Genomic DNA, 19,666 nt, shown 5'->3' with positions numbered 1-19,666 from the left:
AATGAATTGTAATTTGAACAGACGCGTAGGATGACAGCGAACATGTGTGTATGAGTGCATGCTATGTGCGTGTGTGTGTGGCGGCTATTAACTTAAATTACGTAGCATACTTTTGTGCGCAGCATGCGGATTTAACGGCTTCTTCTCTTCCTTCCTGCTGATGCTGCTGCTGCTGCTGCTACCACCAAGTGTGTGTTAAAGTCGCACAATTACACACACACGCACACACACACATGTGAAAAGAGTGAAATAACACAGAACCAAAAATCAGAGAGAATTTACTGCCTCGACAATCAGATACCCCAGGATAGAGCAGATATCTACATAAGTATATTGTACATCCCTTAATGAAAATCTAGAAAATCTATCAAAACATTAGATACTCGCATCACTAACAACGAGCCATGAGCTACAGATATTACAGAGCAAGATATCCATGCCACTATAAGATTTATACTCCTAAATATAGAGCAGTCGATCTTCCATATAGCGAATCTCAAGTGAGTTCATTATACGAAAAACTCGTAATATAGAGCATTGTGAAATCGATCCGTTATATAGAAAACTTCGTTGTACGGAAGTTCGTAATAGAGAAATTCGGCTGTATATTATACATAAATCAGCGAACACGTTGTGATACATGTGTAAGCTTTTACTTTAACATCTGTTTCTGCCCCTTCCACTCCCCGCCGCCAGAGCGCGCACACTGCACGAAAAAGAGTGTGTCAGAGAGAGAGAGAGAGAACGAGAGTAAGCTCGTGTTTGTTTTTGTTGTTTTTGGCTATGATAATGGTTCGATAATGATCGGCATTCTCTATTTTGTATTTTTTGGGGGCGTAAACAAACATTATTCAGTGTGATATTACAGGAGTCTTTTATGCTCTGAGAACTAGGTGTTAAACCAAACGTAGCGATAGACGAATGGACATACGGACAGACAGACATGTCTATATCGACTCTGTCATTGTTGCTGATACTTTATAAGGTCGGAAATGCTTCCTTCTGGGTGCACCACCACAAATCTAATATGCGTATTCCAATGTCCACAAAATTGGGGTCTTATTCGTCAAGAAATGGGATTTCTTTATACACAGTTTTAGTTTTATTAAGTATATGTTAGGTCTCGATATAAATTGCATTTGGAGAAGAGCCTTCTCGAAAATAAAAACACAATATACCCTCGTGATTTTAACGAGCAATGGGCTTGGGGAACAGAACAAGAATCGTAAAGAAACACACACACAGATTTATTGTTTACTGCTGACGGCGGCAGGTAGCACGCAATTTGAGTGCTGAATGGATGCCTTGATTAAAGTAAAAATCCCACACGGATTCTCATTCCCACCCGCACTCTGCTGTGCGGATGGGTGGGGTTTTTTTTTGGACGGAAAGGACATTTGCATACGAGTTAGTTATGATTGTCAGCTAACACATGTAATACTAGCACTCATATGCCATGGCAATGGCATGCATTCACTTGGAAAATGGGAAAAGCACAAAACACAGAGCACAGAGCACAGAAAAAAGAAAAACAAAGACCGAAAAAGGTGTAAAGAAACACTGGCAAAGCAGGGGATTTTACAAATTGTTGAAAATGTTCAATTTATGGAAATACTCGCATTTTGCATACACAATCTATCTGGGAGTCCATGTGTGGGATGTGTGCGGGCACACTGCCTGATGTGGATGTCTAATCCATCCATGTGGATGGGATGCCTGGGGATGGGGATGGGGGATGCGGGATGTCCTGCAATTGTATATCCTTTCGCTCACTAATTAGAGCTTGCTTATGCGGAAGCTGTATCGTGTTGCAGTTGCATGCATTGTTCGCACTCGTAGTTCGTAGTTTTGCATAGAAACACCACAGAAACGGGCGGGCGGGATGCGACGGGACGGCACGGTACGGCAAATCATGAATTTTGTTGAATTTTTGAATTTTGTATTGAAACTGCTGTGCAAAGGTCCAATTAGAGAAAATCGACAGAGAGAGAGAGAGAGAGAGAGCACTTATTGCGATATTGTTGCTCTTCAGAAAAACATCTGCACAACATCATCATTAGAGAAGCCACAGCCAGCCATTGAATTGGGGATATTAAATCAGGGAAAAATAAGGAATAACAAAGAATGGACGCCACATCGTTCCGGATGCTGTGTAGCAATGTCTTTTGAAGTTCTTCCAAAGCGGCTTTAACTGTTAAGACCCACCCCCAGAAGGTCAATAGAAGCCCAATAAAATGAGGCAAATGGTGGTTTTGAAAAATGGAAAAACCCCGAAGGAAGGAAGGAAGTAAATTAGTGACCTTTCTCTGAGGAAACAGTGTGGAGAAGTTTGTGGAAAAGTGCATGCGAAATGATATAAAAAAAGTCAATGGCGGAAGGGCAGAATGGTTCTCGATGTCCATCTCTGAGTATGAATGAATGAACAAATGAATGGAGCGCCAAATTGAATAGAATTTCGAAAATGGCCAAATATGCAACAAAAAACAGGAAAGAGAAAAGAGGGAAAACTAATTGTGCAACAAAACAAATACAGAGTACTATTTGCATCGAATGATCGACAAGTGGATCCCCTGGGGGCACCTTGTCGCTCTTCGTTATGGGAGTTGCGGTCACCGGTAACGGCTAGCCGGGTAACCGGTTAAAGCATTGCGACAGGTGTGAATAACGGAAACGGAAGCGGAAACAAAGCGTTGCACTTGTCATCCGGCCACCCGAAAAACAACGAAAGCAACGGCAAAGGTGGAGACAGAGAGAGGATGATGGGAAATGGGTGGAAGAGGTGGAGGGGAAACCACAAAGAGGGGAGCATATTTCAACGTCCGATGCGAGTGTTTTTCGATCCACAGGAACAACAAATTCTTCACATACCCTACCAAAAGGAATGACTGGGAATGGGTATATAGGGCAGGCGCAGATAATTGGGAAATTATATTGGAAAATTGAGGCTCCAGTTTTCGCTAATCTTCAGTTTCTTACGATTTAAAAACGGTTGCCAATGAGCTCCTGATTTTGAAACGAGAAAAAAATCGCAACAGATTTGCCGCTGTTAGAGGTTTAAATATTTATTTAATTGGAAATTAACCATATATTCTATTAAGAATAAGAATAATAATAAAATGGCAATAGTCAATGGATGTCCAAATTAAATGTTCGAAAAAGAGGATAGGGTATGTTCGGTGTCTACTCTGGTCTCCCCTTCTCAGAGGAGAGGTCGGGGAAGGCGCATTTGCATGTGCTCTCTCGTATTGAATTCAATTTTGGGTCTGTTCAGCGAAGGAAAGACAAATACTTTTTAATTATTTATTTATGCATATGCCGGAGGAGAGAGAGGGACCCAGGAGAGAGCAGTGGGGAGGGTGGACGGCGCTGAGGAGATAGGTGCCGACTCTGCTCATTAACAAAACAAATGACAGCTGTGGCAGGAGGGGCAGGAGGGTAGGGGGCCAGGGGCAGACGATTGTGTGGCAGACAGCTTGGCGCCCAATTGTTGCCACACTCGCCTGCTGGGGCTGCTGGGTCTGCTGGGCGGCGACCTTCGCTTGACAAGCGAACAATGGACGTCGACACCCTTGTGCGACCACCCATCCACCCACACATCCAGCCAACGCACGTCTCGCGCTCCATCCTCAGCCCCAGGGCACGCACTCAAGTTGCGTATACGCAGCGTTGTGCGTTGTGCGCTCTACGCTGTACCCTATTTCCTCTTTCTTCCTGTTCCGCTTTTGGCCCGAAAATGGAATGACAAGCATAGTGAAAAAATGGCTAAAAGAAACCCTGGCGCACGCATTAAAGGATAAAGCCTCGCTGTGAATATGTTAATTGCGCTGCGTGCTGGGGGATTGTGCTTCGGATTCTGTACGGTTGTCGGATGCTGGGGGGGGCGGGATGCTGGATGGGGCTCTCGATGAGGTTAAACTGCTGACAATGAATGATAATTCACTTATAGATTGATGATGCTGAACGGCGGAATGGGGCCTGAATCAAAATTGATAATAAGCATATAGGGAAGAGCAAAGGAAAGGGAAGGGAAGAGAAGAAGTGGTCAGGCTCTTTAGATTGGTTTTAATCTCTCACATGTTTCCACGTACAAACGCCCGTAGCCTTATATAAAATATGTGTATCTCTCTCCTGAAATGTATACTCAACAGAGACTCAATGGCCGGATGGCCATCAGAATCCTAGCGACGCTATCTCGGAGCACAGGACTCATCGTGCGCTGCTTCTCGAGACTCACAGGCTGGGCATGGGCCTGGGAGAGCTGATAGAGATCGGCATAGTACTCCATGCCGGCAATGCCCACCGAATTGAAGCTGGCCGATACCTCGGTGCAGTCGATGATCGAGGTCTTGAGCGGCGTCACCAGTAGCGTGGAATAGTACGGCACCTTCTTGCCCTCAATCAGCTCGCGAACGAGGAGGACGGCCGTCCGGGAGCCTGCCAGGAGGTTCCAGCGCGACCAGCTGAAGTTGTGCGATTGGGCGAGGGTCGAGAGGCAGGCGTAGCAGTGCATCTCCATCACGTAGTTCTTCTCGCAGGAGCCCTCCGTGTAGCAGAAGGCATCCTCATCGGGGAAAATGTCCACCGCGGAGAGGATCAGTGTGGCCTTCAGCTCCGACAGTGACATCGTTTTGCCGATCATCTCGGTGAGGCCCTGGGTGCTGCCGCCCTGGAAATTGTTCACCGTGTACCCCGCCTCGGTGATGGTCATGTCCAGGCTGATCAGCGATGCCGTGAAGCTGAAGAGGATGGTGCCAGGACTGCAAAAAGTACTATCAACGATTAGGCCTCTGTTTTTGGGCATTGGGCAGTCGCTGGACTTGCTTTTTCATGTCCGGTCGCAGGTCCCAGGTCTGGTAGGGCATGTTGCTGTATTTGTTCAAGGCGAACCCAAAGATCCCTGTGAACGGATATGAGAGAAGGGACAAGGCTACTCCTGGACTGTGATCCCACTCTACTCACCCAATCGTCCTGTGCGAAACTGAATCGAGAGCTTGTCTTCATTGAACTTTGTGTCGTGGACATCGCGAGTGCTCCACTTGCCCTGAGTAATGGCCGCTGTGCTGCTGAGCTTCTGCTTGCGCCTGAGCAATGGGAAGAACAAATGAATGAAGGTTGGACGATGTCAAGCAAGCCTGCTTCTATGCTTACATCTCGCTATCGCTGTTCTCGCTCTGAGTCTGACTCTGCCCGGCGCCGGAGGCCAGTAGCTCGTGGAGGGTATTGGCCGCGGTGGAAGCACCTTCGAGCAGCTCCAACAGACTGTCGACGTCCTCGTCGTCATCCTCGCTGCTGTCCAGGCCATCTGATGGATGCTTGCGAGCCTCCTCCTCCGCCTCGTTCTGCAGCTGGGAGTCGCGCACAAAGGAGATGCCCGTGTAGTAGGCAAAGGCAGCGGCCGCTGCTGCTGGCTGCAGGACATCCACCAGCTCCTGGCTGAGTGGCTGTATGGGATCATCCTCCAGGTCATGCTGCTGCTGTTCGCCAGCCTCGCTGCCCGCAGAGCCTGTGGGCGAGAGCTGCTCGGAGATCTGCTGGATGAGCTCCTCCTGCTGCTCGCGCGGCAGCTGGAGGCGCCACAGCCGGTCCATGTCCTCGATGAGCTGCGAGAAGAGGTAGCCCTGCGGCAGCACAGGGGTCGGGGCTGTCTGCCGGAATTTTAGCAGCTTGTCGAAGCACAGCGGCGGAAACATCTCCGCCGGCTCCTCAGTGTCCAGGAAATCAGCTCCGATTCCCAGTCCCAGTCCCATCTGCAGTTGATCCGTCGATGGATCTCCCATGTTCTCTGGGACTCCACCCGCTGCCCCTTGGCCCTGACCCAGCCGCACGTGCGTCTGGCGGGCGAGAAACATCACCCGGCGGCGCCGCAGCCCGGAGCCGGACTCCGCCGGGGTGGTTGCCTCGAGGCGCACGCAGAAGCCCTGGGGCAGGCGTGGCACCACAAAGTCCTTGACCAGCCCGTACAGGTCCACGTCGCTGGGTATGGCCCTCAGGTCAAAGTCCGTGATCTCGCGCAGCGTCTGCTGTAGGTCCGACGACGACTTCGGGGGGCGCAGGCGCGACGCCGGACAGCGGGGCGAACTCTTCAGCGGACTCGGTTGGGCGTTGGTCGAGAGGGGTGTCGCTTCTGTGGGTGTGGCTGTGATGCCAGCTGCCGCCGCACCGGCAGTTCCATTGGCTTCCGCCTCTGCTTCCGTTGGGGCAGGCGGTTGCGGCTTCATGCCATCGGCGAGTTCCATTTCGAGGGTCTCGATGTGCGTCTCCCAGCGGCAGGCGACCGGGGGCTCGAACCAAATCACCGAATCCGGCAGCCTTTTGGGACAGGGAGAATATATGATAGATTTAGCAATACAGAAGATATAGGGCAAGAGATGGCAACCCACTGCAGAGTGACCAGCGCCAGCTTGTCCAGAGCGGACTCGATCATCCTCATCTCCGCCTCGATTTCCTCGGGCAGACGTCGCACTCCGGGCAGCACAGGAGGGGGCGGCTTATAGGTCTGATAGTATTCCTTGTGCACCAAACTATTGGCGCACGTAACTGTTGAAGGGAGAAGAATGGAATGGAGGGTCAGAGATGGACAGAAAAGTGGTTGAGGTGCTCTACTAGTTCGTATGAAGGAGTGCGCATTGAGCTGCTTGTCCTGCTGCGGCGTCTCGAGGAAGTCAATGCAGTAGACGCCGCCAATGATGCGGTACTTGCGGAGATTCACGTCCGTCTCGAGCATGCCATAGGCCTCGGGTCCGATCGCCCTCCGATGGGCACGACTCAGCTCATCCTCGTACTCCGCATAGAGCTTGTCCACGTCGTAGGTGCGCTCCCGCGGCGGCTGCGAGCTGGCCGAGTGCTGTTCCTGCGTGAGTTGCTCCAGCTCCGAGAGCGGAATGTCCCTGCCGCACTCGTCCAGCATCGCCTGGAGTATCTCCTTTCGTTTACGCCACTCGCGTTTCGTTTGCCGCAGAATATCTGTCATGGAATGGAGGTCGATAATAATATTGCACTGGTATTTGTATCATTCCTACTGGCATTCTCGGAGCGTGCGTGCTTTAGTCGATAGCTGCTGCAATAGTCACTGAAGTGGTCGTAGTTGAGCCACAGGCCCCGCAGCGCCGAGCTCTGGAGTCGCACTGTCGGCGGCAGGGAGATCTGCATTTCAATGGTGGGGAAATCGATCTCATTGTGAGTCGACTGCTCTCCAATGCGGGCCTTGGGATTGATGGCACTGCCATGGGAGAAAAGGGAAAGATTCTGGGTTTGGGTTTCGGGCAGACTGAGGCTTCTGGGGCTACCTACATCTGGGCATCCTTGGAGAAGGTCCACACAAAGCTCTGAAAGACGTCCGAGCTGTAGATGTGCTTCGAGACGCCAGGTCTATCGATTCTGTTGGGAACATCGGGGTCACCACATAATGGTATGCACCGAAAAGTTCGTATATACTCACTCCATATCCCGCTCAATATGGGACATAGTCTTGTAGGTAAACTCGTCCAGGTGCTGCCTGAGAAATACCCGCATTTCCGTCTTGAGTTTTGCCAGATCCGCCGCAAGATGCGGGGAACGCTGCCTAAAGGGCAGCATATCATCCAGTTCGCTGAGAATCTGTGTGTGACCCCAAAATCAATCGTCAGTGGAGGATACAGTGGGCGGGGACTCACCCCCAGGACCTCCTTGATGCGATGCGCATAGATATCGCCCAGTCGTCCCTGCTGTTGGCGCAGCGAGATGCGCGTCAGATCCGCCACCTGGGCATCCTGTGTGAGCAGCGTTCGTTCGTCTGTCCGCAGCAGCCAGTTGCGTGCCTCCCTGTGCCGCTGGGCGATGTCCGCGTGCCACTGATGGATGTACTTCCGCAGGTCGCTCGGACTGGCGGCATTTGGCAGCCCATTGCAGCGCATAAACTTCTCCCAATCGCGCTCGTGCCGCTCCCCATCTCTGATGGCTTCGATGGCCGTTCGCACCGCCTCGAAGAAGAGCATGCTGTCCTTCAGCTGTGCCCGGCGCTGACGGTTCTCGGCCACCTCCTGCTGCTGGCGGTGCTTTGCCTGCTCCATCTCGAGTTTTTTGCGCTGGCGCGCCTCCTCCAGTTTCTTTAGTCTGGTGGATTAGAGCCGGCTTATAAATGATGCAAATGATGTCCTGGAGTTTCCTCCCATTCTTTGGAGCTCACCCACTTTTCCTTTTCCATTTCGATGCGCAGCAGCTCTGCCTGCTCGGCCTCTAGGCGGGCCTTTTCCTTCTTGGAAAGCTTCTTCTTTGGCGGCTGTGTGGGGTGGGGCATCATCATCATCATCATTAACTCTTCGAGTGAGGATTGGACCTACCATCTTGACCTGTTCCTATCTACCCCTTGAGTCCTCCCTGGCAAAAGTCGAATGGCAAATGGTGCGCCGCCTGTGGTGTCTCTCCTGCAGGATTGTCGTTCACACATACTCTTATTGATTTAATGCCACACCATGGTTACCTGTTGTTTCTGCCGTTGCTTGGGCAACACCCCACGACGTGGGGTCGAACTGTTCCGACTGTCGTCTGTCCTCTGCGGCCAGCTGCCATAATATCCTTAATTAAATATTCAACGAGAGCTTATTGCCGGCCAAAAATGTGTGTTGGCCCCCTCGAGCCGGGTCTCCAGGTGGCAGGATTTGCACGTCGCTCGGTGATGCTGCAACACCATGACCACCAGATGATCCCTGCCCCACACCTGGGTGGCAAGTGACGTTATCCGTATCTGTGGCCCACTTAAGCTTGAAAGCGCCTCTAGATGGTTAGTGAATCGATGGTTTTCAACGATTTCCTTCATTAACTGACAGGCATTCCATCGATATCCCATTAGCAGAGACCTATACCATTCATTCACCTCTTGCATTCATCGAACTTTCCCAAAGAAGAAGAGAACAAGCCTCAAAGTAAATCTTACAGAATAATTTATATCTTATTTGATTCGTATATCCCCCGGGAGAGGGCATGGAATGCTCTACTCCCCTGCAGAAGCGGGCTAAAGGCTGTCTAATTGTGGCAAGTCGCTCGACAAAGTAGATCCTGCTTCAACGATCAAATCGCACGAACTGCTGAAAACAAAATCAAAATCAAAATCAAAACCGAATAAGAAGATTGTTGTGGCTTTTCTTTTTCATTCTTTATAATGTTCCTCCTGCGGAAGACCCACCCTCGACCCAACCGTCGCTTTCAGCCCAGTTTGAACGTTAATTGGCTGAAGTTTGAACTCTTTTCGGATTGAACTTTCCCAGCATATCCTGTTGCACTTGACAGACTCTTGCTACAGACTCCCTTGGCTCTTACTAGCCTTTACCACTGGCATCACCTTGCTTCATCTCACCTTTCCTCTGTTCTTGTCACCAGCTAAAACTTTACCATTTCGGTGGCACTGCCTCTGGCTCTGCCTTTTCCCAGCGACCCTTTTCTGTCTTGACTCTGGGCCAAAAGTTTTTCCTTGGCCTTTAACGTGCCATATGGGGTACAAATTTGAGGTGATTCCAGGGGGTCTCCGGCTGTCTGTGCTTCATTAGGTGTCGGGTTGACAACGCCGCTTATTTAATTGCCAGCCCATATTAAATGATTGGCAAAACGGCACCCGTTCTCGGTTTCGTTTCCATCAAAGGACTTGAACTTGGCCCCTGTGCCCAGGCTCCCAAGTGGCCTGGGAAACTGTGAGAAGGTCCTTTATCAATTTAATAAGCACAACATTGCCCGTAACCTGTACGATAATTAGGTGTGTGGGAAGGTCAGCAACTTCACACTTTTCCAGACAAAAATAGCGCCAAACAGCGCCCCATCCGTGGGCTGCCGTTTCGCAGAACCCTAGGATATATGTGTAGAGCGTTCAATGTTGGACTGTGCCACGTGTCGTATAATGCGACGTAATTTGTGTAAATAATACAAATTCCATGGCATTGATTTTCATGCCAATAAAGCCCCAACCCAAGCAAAATAAGCTGCAATTGGGAGCTCCTGCTTCTGCTGCTTGGGAGAACCATCAGCTGGGCTGGGACTAAGCACTCGAAGGAGTGGGATAGGATGGGGATGGGCAAAATGAGGCACTTGGCAAGTGGTGCTGCACAATAAATATATATCATACGCACCGTTGACGTTGACAGATCACTGTGCTGAAGCGTTGGCAGGGTACAAGCGACAGGCGACAGGCAACAAACTGCAACACAGCAACTACAGCCACCAGACAATGGTGGGTTGTCAGCGATGGTGATGGTCTTTAGAATCTGCACGAGGCAGCAGTCACCAGGCAATACCCATCCGCATCCGCATCCCCCATCCCACCATGCCATCTTTGGTATCCATCTCCTGAATGCCTCACGCTCGAGTGAGCCTTGCAGTCTGACGGAATTGGTGAATGGAAATCCTCCGAGAACATAGGGAGAGCGAAAGAGAGAGAGAAAGAGAGAAAGAGAGAGCTGAAGCTGTGGCCGAGGCAGAGTCAGAGCCGGAGAAGAGCTTCTCTCGCTTAACCCTTGAGCAGACTTAGGTGGTTTCATGATGTTATTGGCTAAATGTTTCCCAATGAAACAAAGGCTCTGGCAGAATATAGGCTGTATGAGAGGGAGAGGCCTGAGACTGTGCCTTCCATCTTTCTTGTTCCTTTCTTTTGGGTTTTTCCGTGTTCTAATCCACTTTATTCGCTCCTTTTCTTTGGCAATTGTTCAATGCCTCGCACATCACTCATCATCATCGCGCATGGGGAGTCTGCTGCCTCCCTCCCTGCCCCTACCATTCCCACCTCCTGGTTATTGATCACTCGACATCAGTGGGATAAATATCTGGTCGGTTCATTGTCTGAGCATAAACCCCGTACACACCGATTGCTCCAATGACCCCAAGCGACACCCCCCATCCTTTGAACCTGTCTTTGTCTTATGCTGAATGGTCCTCGGGTTCCCGTCCCCTGGTTTTCTCCATTGCATTATTTATGGGCACAGCAAGCGGCCCACTCGAGGGATTGGAGGGCTTTCATTGTTTTAACCACTAAACACGAGGCGATTTATCTTTCGACTGGCACCTTTTTTCACCTTTTATCTCAGGATGAAAGATAGTGAAAGATGATTCTTTTCTTATGCAAAAAAGGGGGGCCTGGAGGAGCGGGTTCTTCCCGGATTCTGTAAAGTCTAATAATGGAGTTTTTTTGCTATCTTATGATTAAGATAGTGCCTCTAGAATTGTTTTATGATCAGTAGATAAATGCCTAAGCTCCATTTTGAATTTTTTTATTTTTTTAACGAACTAAAAATATTTGTTTTACTGCATCCAAGGTTGAGGATTTATATACAGGTCTGAGATAGTGCCACGCAACGAGTCGATGCCCTGGTTCATTGGCACCGGCTTGGGCTTCTTGTGGACAGTGCTGAACCACTTCTTAATTGCCATTGCGGACTGTGTCTGGCGATGAAATAGATCCTGTTCGTGCTTAATCTTCGCCAGTTTTTCCTCCTGGCGCTTCGACTTCTGCATCTGGATCTTCTTCAAACGCCAGCTCTCAAGCTCCTGATTTATCTCCTCCTTGGATATATTGCGATGGGGTTTGGCAGCGGCGGTCACTGTTATGGGATTACCCTTCAGCGAAGAGCTGGCATTGAGAGCCGCTAGCTGTGTGTGATTCTGAACGCGTTGTTCCTCCTCCTCACGTTGTTTGTTCTTCAGCCACATCTGGTAGACCATCTGGGATATTTCCTTACGCTGAGCAGCGTAAGAATCTTTGGCGGCGCGTTCTTCCATCTGTCGGTGCTTCTGCTCCTTGCGCTGCATGCGCTTGTATGCCAGCCAGTCGTCGTAGGTCATGGCCCAGGCCTTCACATTTTCCTGTGGGAACCATTAGGATTAGAATGGGAAATTCGTTGGGGAGTGGATCGTACCTTAAGATGATTTTCTTTCGGAGACTTTGGTGTTTCCTTCTGCGATATGGGACTACTTTTGTTTGTGGCAGTATCGCCATCTTCAATCTCAAGCATTGATGCCACCGATGTTGAAGTGCGCAGATGCGATTTGTGCATCAAATTCAAAAGTGTCTTCCTGGTGCGGAGCTCATCAGATGTCGAATCCAGAAGTGTCGGCTTCTTTTCGGATTTACATGAATCCGGGGACGAATCAAACATTGATACATGGAAGTCTGACGACCGTTGTCTCATCATGCGAGGAGATGCGTCATCAGAAGAAGCGCGTTCAGATATCGGTGAAAGCGAAATCATTAGATTGTTATTCATGTCATCATACGATGACAGTGGAGAAAAATTTAAATTCGTTGATTGCTTAGTTTTGATGAGTTTCGATCCATGAAACCCTTCATCCGTCGATGTCGACTTGCAGCTCTCCGACGATTGCTTCTTCCTATTCATGCGGCTAATTCCACGAAAGACCGCTTTTGAATATGGAGAGGACATCGGTTTCTTCATCTCTGGTGATCCCTTCATGTTCATGCGAGAGTCCTTGTTAAATGTCCCTCCTAGCGATGAAGAAGACGAAGATTTGTGGATGTTCTTCTTGCGGTTACTACCAGACGATGATGAGGCTGGAGACTTGCGGGTCTTCTCCGCATTGGGTTGGGATTTGCGGAAGGTTTTTCCAGGCGTTGATGAGCCTGAAGAATTTTTGGTACCCAACGATCGCCGAACGCTTTTACGAGGGTTCCCACACGATGCTGAGGACCCTGGGGAAACTGTTTTTATTTTCTTTATGAGCTTCTTCTTCACCTCCTTACCCGATGATGATAATGGAGACGATTTTTTATCCTTGTGAAAGTCTTCCTTAGGCCGCATTTTCTTGCTTCCAACGCGATCAGATTTAGGGGTCAATTGGAATGTACATCCGGGTATGGTCGGTGATCTTTGGGAAGTTCCCTCCTTAAATCGATTAGATAGTTTGCCAGATTTTTCAGAAGGACACTTCCCATTTGCTGTCTTCAACTGAGTCGCTTTTATCCCCTTGGTCAGTTCTTTGAGGGGAATAAAGTATCCCTTGGTATTGACTCCGCCATAGAATGCCATTTTCCGAGTATTTCAATTCCTGTATAGTTGGGAAACTGAATTTCTGTGTCTGTTTGTTACGGGTTTCCTTGATTGACTAATGATATGCTACTTGGTAACAGATTTCCAAATTACATCGAGGCATCAAGGCCTACTTTGTTTTCAAAAAATTGAAAAAAAAATCTCTGCTGCTCATTACTTGTTTCTCTCATCACAATGCATTGTGAAAGTATTCAAAGAGTTAAGGGATATATAAGGTTCATGGTGGATGTGTGTAACACTCAGAAGGAAGCGTTTCTGAAGCCGAGTCCCTATAGCCAGATAGTCTGTCCGTTCTTCTCTCTGCCAGAGCAACCCAATTTTGTATACAGACTCCTGTGATATCTATAATATATATAGATTGGCAGCCATGCATTCAGAAACATTCGAGCTATTCCATAACAAATAAGCACGAGACCTACGTACTTATTCTTTTGACCAGCAGTGTATCTGTGCACTCACAGATTACAGGGTGTAAGATATAGGAATAAGTGCAAGAAAAGGAGCAATAACTCGTATATACCTATAGCTATCATAAAATATAGATATCAGCAAGACCAGTCATTCCCGCACGAATAGAGATCGTATAAATGAATAGATGATTATTAAAGAGCTGTGATCAAAAGCAATTCAACTCCAATTAAAGCTGGAGAATAAGAGCAAGATATACTCGTTTGTAATACCCATAACTAGCAGGAAGTCAGTCACAAGGCACTTCACATTTACCCTTATACATACATATGTACATGGTTGTACGGTATCTTTGAAAGTACATGAAATTAGCCAACACATTCGAGGGTTAAGGCCCCCTCTACATGCAATACAATTTATTCGGTGTCCTCAAGCGTGCTCCAATTCATTTTCATTTCCATTTTCCATGTATTTTCTGGTGGTATTTTTGTCCTTCTTTTTATTTTCCTTTATTTATTTATTTTTTTTTGGCTGCTGCCTGACAAATTGCTGCTGCTGTTGGTCTTGGCCAACAGATGCTGTTCTGGCGTATGGCTCTGGCTCGGGCTCGGGCTCGGGCTCGGGCTCCAGGGCTGGTTTTGGTTACCGAGGGCCCTGAGTCCTGGAACGGCCTTCCTGCTATGCCATCTAGGCAGCAATCAATGCGGCTCACACACAGAGAATTGAAAGTGTTGCGATTATTAATTACTGTTTCGTGTGTGCCTGTGTGTGTGTGTGTGTGTGTGTGGGGGGGGGGGGGGGGGGGGGACCAAGTGTTGACGTTGTCATCGAGCTGCAGCCTGTGTCAGGGCGTCCCCCAATCCTCATTTTTCCCATTACCATTTTTGGATTTTATAATTATGTATTCTGGGGGCTATAACTGGTGTCCGACTGGGTGGGAATGACTTTGGGTTACGACAGCCCCGCCCTCCAGTGGGAGGCAGACGATGACGATGGCAGGATGAGTGCCACATTGCCACAGAGCCACAGCCAGTGCCAGTGGCAGTGGCAGTGGCAGAGTGAGGCGAGCCGGAATGGTTTCTTAATGTGCTCACAGCGACGTTGATGGCATTGCAAATGTGCACACGCTCCAGTCCCTCATCTTGTCTTCCTCTGAGTACTTAGCAGACGACCGACGACCCTACCCGTCCTTTCATGTTTGCTGTCAGATTTGGTGGAGAGAACAACTGCTTAACGCCGATGGGGGAAATGGGGCAGCTCGTATTGTGGGTGGCATAGGTGTCGGGGAGTCGTGTCCAATCCCCCCTCCCTCCACCCGGCGGGTAGATTGAAAATTGCAAATATATTGGGACATTCCCATAAGCCAAATGATTATTACCCGTTTGTAGGAGATGATCAGAAATCGTCGAGATAATTGAACAGATGAAGAGTCCTTTGTGCTGGTGCTCGGACAGGACATTGTATGTGCCTTATTGTCGGTCCTTAAGCGCTTGTGGTAGCACTCGTATCGTAGGTGGCTCAAATTATTGTATTTATATGTGTTTTATGAGTAATAATTGAACGACAGTGATCCCTAATATGGGGATTGGACTAGAGGGCCATTAAACGAAATGTCGACACCTTCTGGCAGTGTCGTACCTATGATCGAAGCTCTATATAAAGACATACCGCCAACCAGTTTTGGCTAAAATATAATATATATAAATAGAAATTTTACTCTCTCAAAATATTCCAAAATAATTAACGATTTTTCTCACTTTCTTCTCTCGTTTTCCCCAGCTGCCTGTGCACGCAAATTCTCATATCATCGTCTAACCGCCTCTCCTATCCTATGTTGTATCAACTACAAGGCTCCAGGGCTACAACTGCAAAACTATAGCCGTCAACCGAAAAGCAATCTTAATAAAACCTACAGCTCGTCAAGGTTGGCGTTCAACAAAAACAAAACATACTTATGACCACGAATAGTAAATAGTAGATCCTGCAAAAGTTTTGAATACCCGGTACACGAAAGTGGAGTGGCCGTCGTCGTGGACATGTCCTTTCTGTATAAAGACCTAGAAATTGGATGCACCCCCGACCCCCCACTCAATCGATTCATTGATCTATGCTGAACAGTAGAAGTAATCGTAATCTAACGGCAACTGCCAACACTGACCATTAACCAACACTAGTGGGGCAGCAGCACCGGGTATGAAATAGTGGATGCACTCGATTATCGGTACAATCCTTTCGACAAAACATTTGGCCAAGGAAAAATGTAGCTAGACGACAAATTATACAAGCAAAGGCGAGAAACGAGAGCCGCAGGAGAAGGAGAGGGAGAACTTTTGCATACAAAATCGAAACCAAGACGAAACAATAATTAGAATTAAAATTGACAACAAAAACAAGTAAACAAAAAACAAAACAAAAGAAAAACCCCCAGAGGAGAGGATGAAAACGCCCATTGTGATTCTTAATTTTAGACATTAGGCCAAGAGAAGCAAAAACTCAACAAAATACAAAATTCAAGAAGGGAAACTATAGAGAAAGAGAAAACATAATCCTTCGAATGATATCAAGCAAGGAAAAGGCATGATAGAGCCATATATCGCAGGAACCGCGCAGGATCAGGCAGTATCAAGGGCTACGACTAATCGCAGCAGCCTAAAAAGAGATAGGAAAACGACCAAAGGTTGCTGCTGCCCAAGGAGCAAGAAATAGCATGCAATAGCAACGCCAGCCGCCCAAAAGGACAACAACAATTCAAAGTTCAATTCCATCCAAATCGAACGGCAAGATACGGTTGCCAAGGGTTATTCAATGCGGAAAGGCGTCCTAGTCGGCCTCTGAATAACATTTCCTCTTCTCAAGCAACAGGAAAAGGAACAGAAACTGGAACTGGAGCTGGAGACAGAATATTGGAACTGCCAGGTTTCTTTTTCGTTCGGAAAAGTCCACGACCCCGATCCCGATCCCGATCCCGAACCCAACATCGATTCCGACAACAACAGCAGCAACAGACCAATCGCGAGTGATTCCCTTCAAATTTTGGTGGTGTTATTTTATTATTATTTTGTTTTCGCTTCGATCATTTTGATCGGAGGCTAAAGCTGCTGTCAAAGCTGCTACTACTGCCACAGTCAGAGTGCAAAGAGAGCCGCCAAGATGACTATGTGGCAGAGTGGCGGCATGGGAGGCCATGGCTCCCAGAACAATCCATGGATGAAGCTGATGGGCATCGTGCACAAGGAGCGACGCCACACGGAAAACGTCCAGAGTCAGTCCGGCTCCAACGAGCGCAACCTTAATCAGTAAGTGCAAGAAAATCATATTTACAATAATATAGTTTTCAGAATTTTCTATCAAATATCAGTCGAGGCAGTCTGCAATGGGCTCTTAGCAAATTCCCGTCTCCTTTGTTAACAAACGGCACTTTAGAACTTAGAATGTATTTCAGAACAAGATACTAACTACTACCACTAACCATACAGTATATAGATGTGCCAGTTCATACAACGAAAGTGTCACACACCGACTTGCGCTATCCGTACCCCAGAGTGACGTCATCATGAGAGAGAGAGCGCAGAGAGAACATCTTTGCATGTGTTAGTACACACGCAATATGTTTCGACAAAAATATGTGATTGCATGTTTTTTCAGATTTTTTGAACTCTCTCAGGTCTGATCTGTTTTGCCACCAGCATGTTTTAGTGTATGGGTGCACATGCATTCTCACGTACTTTGCGTGTGTGTGTTTACTATTGCTGGGCGCTAGAACTGAAATTTGAGTTTGGTTCTTGTTTTGGGTCTTTTGATGGTCTGACCTACCGCCACAAAATAAATGAAGAATGGGCAGGGGGTTGGGGTATGGTACACTAGGGCGCGGGAAACAAAATAAAAGCTGTTATTTGTTTGATTTATACCACAAAATATAAAATATTACAATAATATAATTACACATTATAATTATCCTTATTTTAAACAGGTTGATTATAAATTATAAAAAAATTTGCAAACGCCGTCGGTTCTCGACGTTTTTGTTTATTATAACTAAAACAATGATGTATCTAAATATACAATATAAGAAAAAATATATATATACTTAAATAAATATGCATAAATATAAATGGAATTGGTTTTACATATATTTCAAATCAATTGTCAATCGCGCGCTTTCCGACGGGAATCTGCAAAGTACCAATTTAGATGCCGGTCGCACCTTGAATACTCTCATGGACAATACCCATAAATTTTCTAATTCAATTATAAAATATCTTATGTACATACATATGCACATAAATATTAAAGTTTATTACATTCGTATATTGCATGAGGGTTTTCAAAATTACTGCTGCCCGGTCAGCGTCGAGTCGGTGTGTCTCGAGAGAAAGAATACAAAAACAAAATATGAATCGTCTGCGTGCTGAAACCGTAGGGCAGCGTGGTCGCTGATGTCTTTGGCGCGGCACAGTGGGACTCAGCCGAAATAGTAAAAAAATTGTATGAGTGCTTTAGATAAATTCTAATAGAGAATTTTCCAATCGAATTTTCCCACTGTGCCGCTCCAAAGACATCGGCGATCCGCGACCACCGCTTCGACGGTGCTGAGGCTCGAGAGTCCAGAATTGCCGAACAGACGAAACCGATGGGCATCGGGGTCGCGGTAGAGACGAAGTACAGGCGAAAAGGGAATTGAAACCCCGCGCGCTCCCTCGTGCCTTTTGGGTTCTAATGTTAGGACCCGCCATAGAACAGCTATATTATATATAGTCGAGAACCGACGGCGTTTGCAAATTTTTTTATAATTTATAATCAACCTGTTTAAAATAAGGATTATAAGGATATAAGGATAATTATAATGTGTAATTATATTATTGTAATATTTTATATTTTGTGGTATAAATCAAACAAATAACAGCTTTTATTTTGTTTCACGCGCCCTAGTGTACCATACCCCCACCCCCTGCCCATTCTTCATTTATTTTGTGGCGGTAGGTCAGACCATCAAAAGACCCAAAACAAGAACCAAACTCAAATTTCAGTTCTAGCGCCCAGCAATAGTAAACACACACACGCAAAGTACGTGAGAATGCATGTGCACCCATACACTAAAACATGCTGGTGGCAAAACAGATCAGACCTGAGAGAGTTCAAAAAATCTGAAAAGACATACAATCACATATTTTTGTCGAAACATATTGCGTGTGTACTAACACATGCAAAGATGTTCTCTCTGCGCTCTCTCACTCATGATGACGTCACTCTGGGGTACGGATAGCGCAAGTCGGTGTGTGACACTTTCGTTGTATGAACTGGCACATCTATATACTGTATGGTTAGTGCTACTACCTTAGAAAAATATCAAAAATAGTACAAAAAAATACAATAAAAAATACTTTAAAATTAGTCTAAAAAAATACTGAAAAAGGTTCGAATCTGGAAAAAGAAAATATTCGAAAATATATACTATACCTTTTACATATATTTTCCTAACATAATAATACAACAAAAAATACTAAAAAAATACCAGATACAAGACACAAAATGTACCAAACAAAATGGGCATTATGGGATTATAAATTCGTTGGCTAGTAGATCGATTGTGGTTCTTAAATGCATTCATGCAGATCTCTTATATCATTTCTACTTAAAGTGTGTCCCCAAATGCTGCCTCCTTTCCATCAATTTCAATGAATTGAATGAACGAAGAATGAGCTGACCCTTGAAGCCTTGAGGCTGGACCAAAAACAAGTCCAGAGCTAAGTGTGCTGCAACCTGGTTCCAAACTGCACTGCCCCAACCGTTGCTGCTTCCACGCCGTGTGACACCCCGCGACACCATTCGGCCATCAATAAGCACAGTTTTGCATAGTTAGGCGCATAGTGGCAATGCTGTGGGGGCCCGCTACGTGCTAGAGCGCAAGGATGTTTGACACTGCTTGCGCACGAAAGTATGCAACGGCCACTGCGGCCACCACCGACACCATCGCACCCTTAACCCGTGGGTGTGTTTGTGTGTGTGTGTGTGTCTGCCTCTGAACCGAATGTGGATGTGGATGTGGCTGTGGATGCCATGTTATGCATATTGGTCGTAAAACATGAGCCAACTGCGCAATTAAATGGTCCGCAATGCAAATGGAATGCCCCCAGGACATGGACATGGTCCACCCGAAATAAAGTACAAAAAAAGTACTATAAAGATTGGCGTTGGGGCGGCGTTGGCGGGGAAGGCCCTTCACGGCCCCGTCCCCG

General features: G+C 47.1%; 3 protein-coding genes across 5 annotated transcripts in view; 1 reads left to right on the top strand and 2 right to left on the bottom strand.

The window, feature by feature from the left end:
• Positions 1 to 4,141: 4,141 nt before the first annotated feature.
• Positions 4,142 to 8,287, bottom strand: LOC6599283 (axonemal 84 kDa protein). Its single transcript, XM_002024212.1, has 11 exons — positions 8,169 to 8,287; positions 7,653 to 8,091; positions 7,439 to 7,596; positions 7,291 to 7,377; positions 7,020 to 7,219; positions 6,604 to 6,963; positions 6,381 to 6,537; positions 5,149 to 6,309; positions 4,960 to 5,081; positions 4,822 to 4,897; positions 4,142 to 4,757 (listed from the first exon to the last, which is right to left on the bottom strand). The coding sequence occupies exons 1-11, from the start codon at positions 8,285 to 8,287 to the stop codon at positions 4,142 to 4,144; spliced, it is 3,495 nt and encodes a 1,164-aa protein (XP_002024248.1).
• A 2,931-nt stretch (positions 8,288 to 11,218) lies between these two features.
• Positions 11,219 to 13,047, bottom strand: LOC6599282. Of its 2 annotated transcripts, none has more exons than XM_026992475.1 (3): positions 12,716 to 13,047; positions 11,874 to 12,664; positions 11,219 to 11,820 (listed from the first exon to the last, which is right to left on the bottom strand). In XM_026992475.1, the coding sequence occupies exons 1-3, from the start codon at positions 12,999 to 13,001 to the stop codon at positions 11,260 to 11,262; spliced, it is 1,638 nt and encodes a 545-aa protein (XP_026848276.1). In that variant the 5' UTR covers positions 13,002 to 13,047; the 3' UTR covers positions 11,219 to 11,259. The 2 variants fall into 2 exon arrangements, with proteins under 2 accessions (XP_026848276.1, XP_026848277.1); XM_026992476.1 differs by having other exon boundaries at positions 11,874 to 12,655.
• A 2,337-nt stretch (positions 13,048 to 15,384) lies between these two features.
• LOC6599299 (potassium voltage-gated channel protein Shaker) overlaps positions 15,385 to 19,666 on the top strand; it is a 105,601-nt gene continuing 101,319 nt past the window's right edge. For both annotated transcript variants that reach the window (XM_026992457.1, XM_026992456.1), the window contains exon 1: positions 15,385 to 16,726. In XM_026992457.1, coding sequence (XP_026848258.1) covers positions 16,581 to 16,726 — 146 coding nt within the window. In that variant the 5' untranslated portion in view covers positions 15,385 to 16,580. The remainder of the gene's footprint in view (positions 16,727 to 19,666) is intronic.

Source organism: Drosophila persimilis, unplaced genomic scaffold (genome assembly GCF_003286085.1).
Source record: "Drosophila persimilis strain 14011-0111.01,24,50 unplaced genomic scaffold, DperRS2 tig00000735-arrow-arrow-pilon, whole genome shotgun sequence".
NCBI classification, from domain to species: Eukaryota; Metazoa; Arthropoda; class Insecta; order Diptera; family Drosophilidae; genus Drosophila; species Drosophila persimilis.
Note: the sequence above shows the minus strand (reverse complement) of the source record. Positions and strands in the feature narration are given on the sequence as shown.

Excerpts from the sequence above, each read along its gene's own strand:
- LOC6599283 (XM_002024212.1), bottom strand. The coding sequence starts at position 8,287 with ATGATGATGATGATGCCCCACCCCACACAGCCGCCAAAGAAGAAGCTT. Across the intron at positions 6,310-6,380 it reads CTGGCGCTGGTCACTCTGCA|GCTGCCGGATTCGGTGATTT; the intron begins GTGGGTTGCCAT and ends CTGTCCCAAAAG. Across the intron at positions 5,082-5,148 it reads GAGAACAGCGATAGCGAGAT|GCGCAAGCAGAAGCTCAGCA; the intron begins GTAAGCATAGAA and ends CCCATTGCTCAG.
- LOC6599282 (XM_026992475.1), bottom strand. The coding sequence starts at position 13,001 with ATGGCATTCTATGGCGGAGTCAATACCAAGGGATACTTTATTCCCCTC. Across the intron at positions 12,665-12,715 it reads GTCTCCATTATCATCATCGG|GGTCCTCAGCATCGTGTGGG; the intron begins GTAAGGAGGTGA and ends CAGTTTCCCCAG. Across the intron at positions 11,821-11,873 it reads CGAAAGAAAATCATCTTAAG|GAAAATGTGAAGGCCTGGGC; the intron begins GTACGATCCACT and ends TGGTTCCCACAG.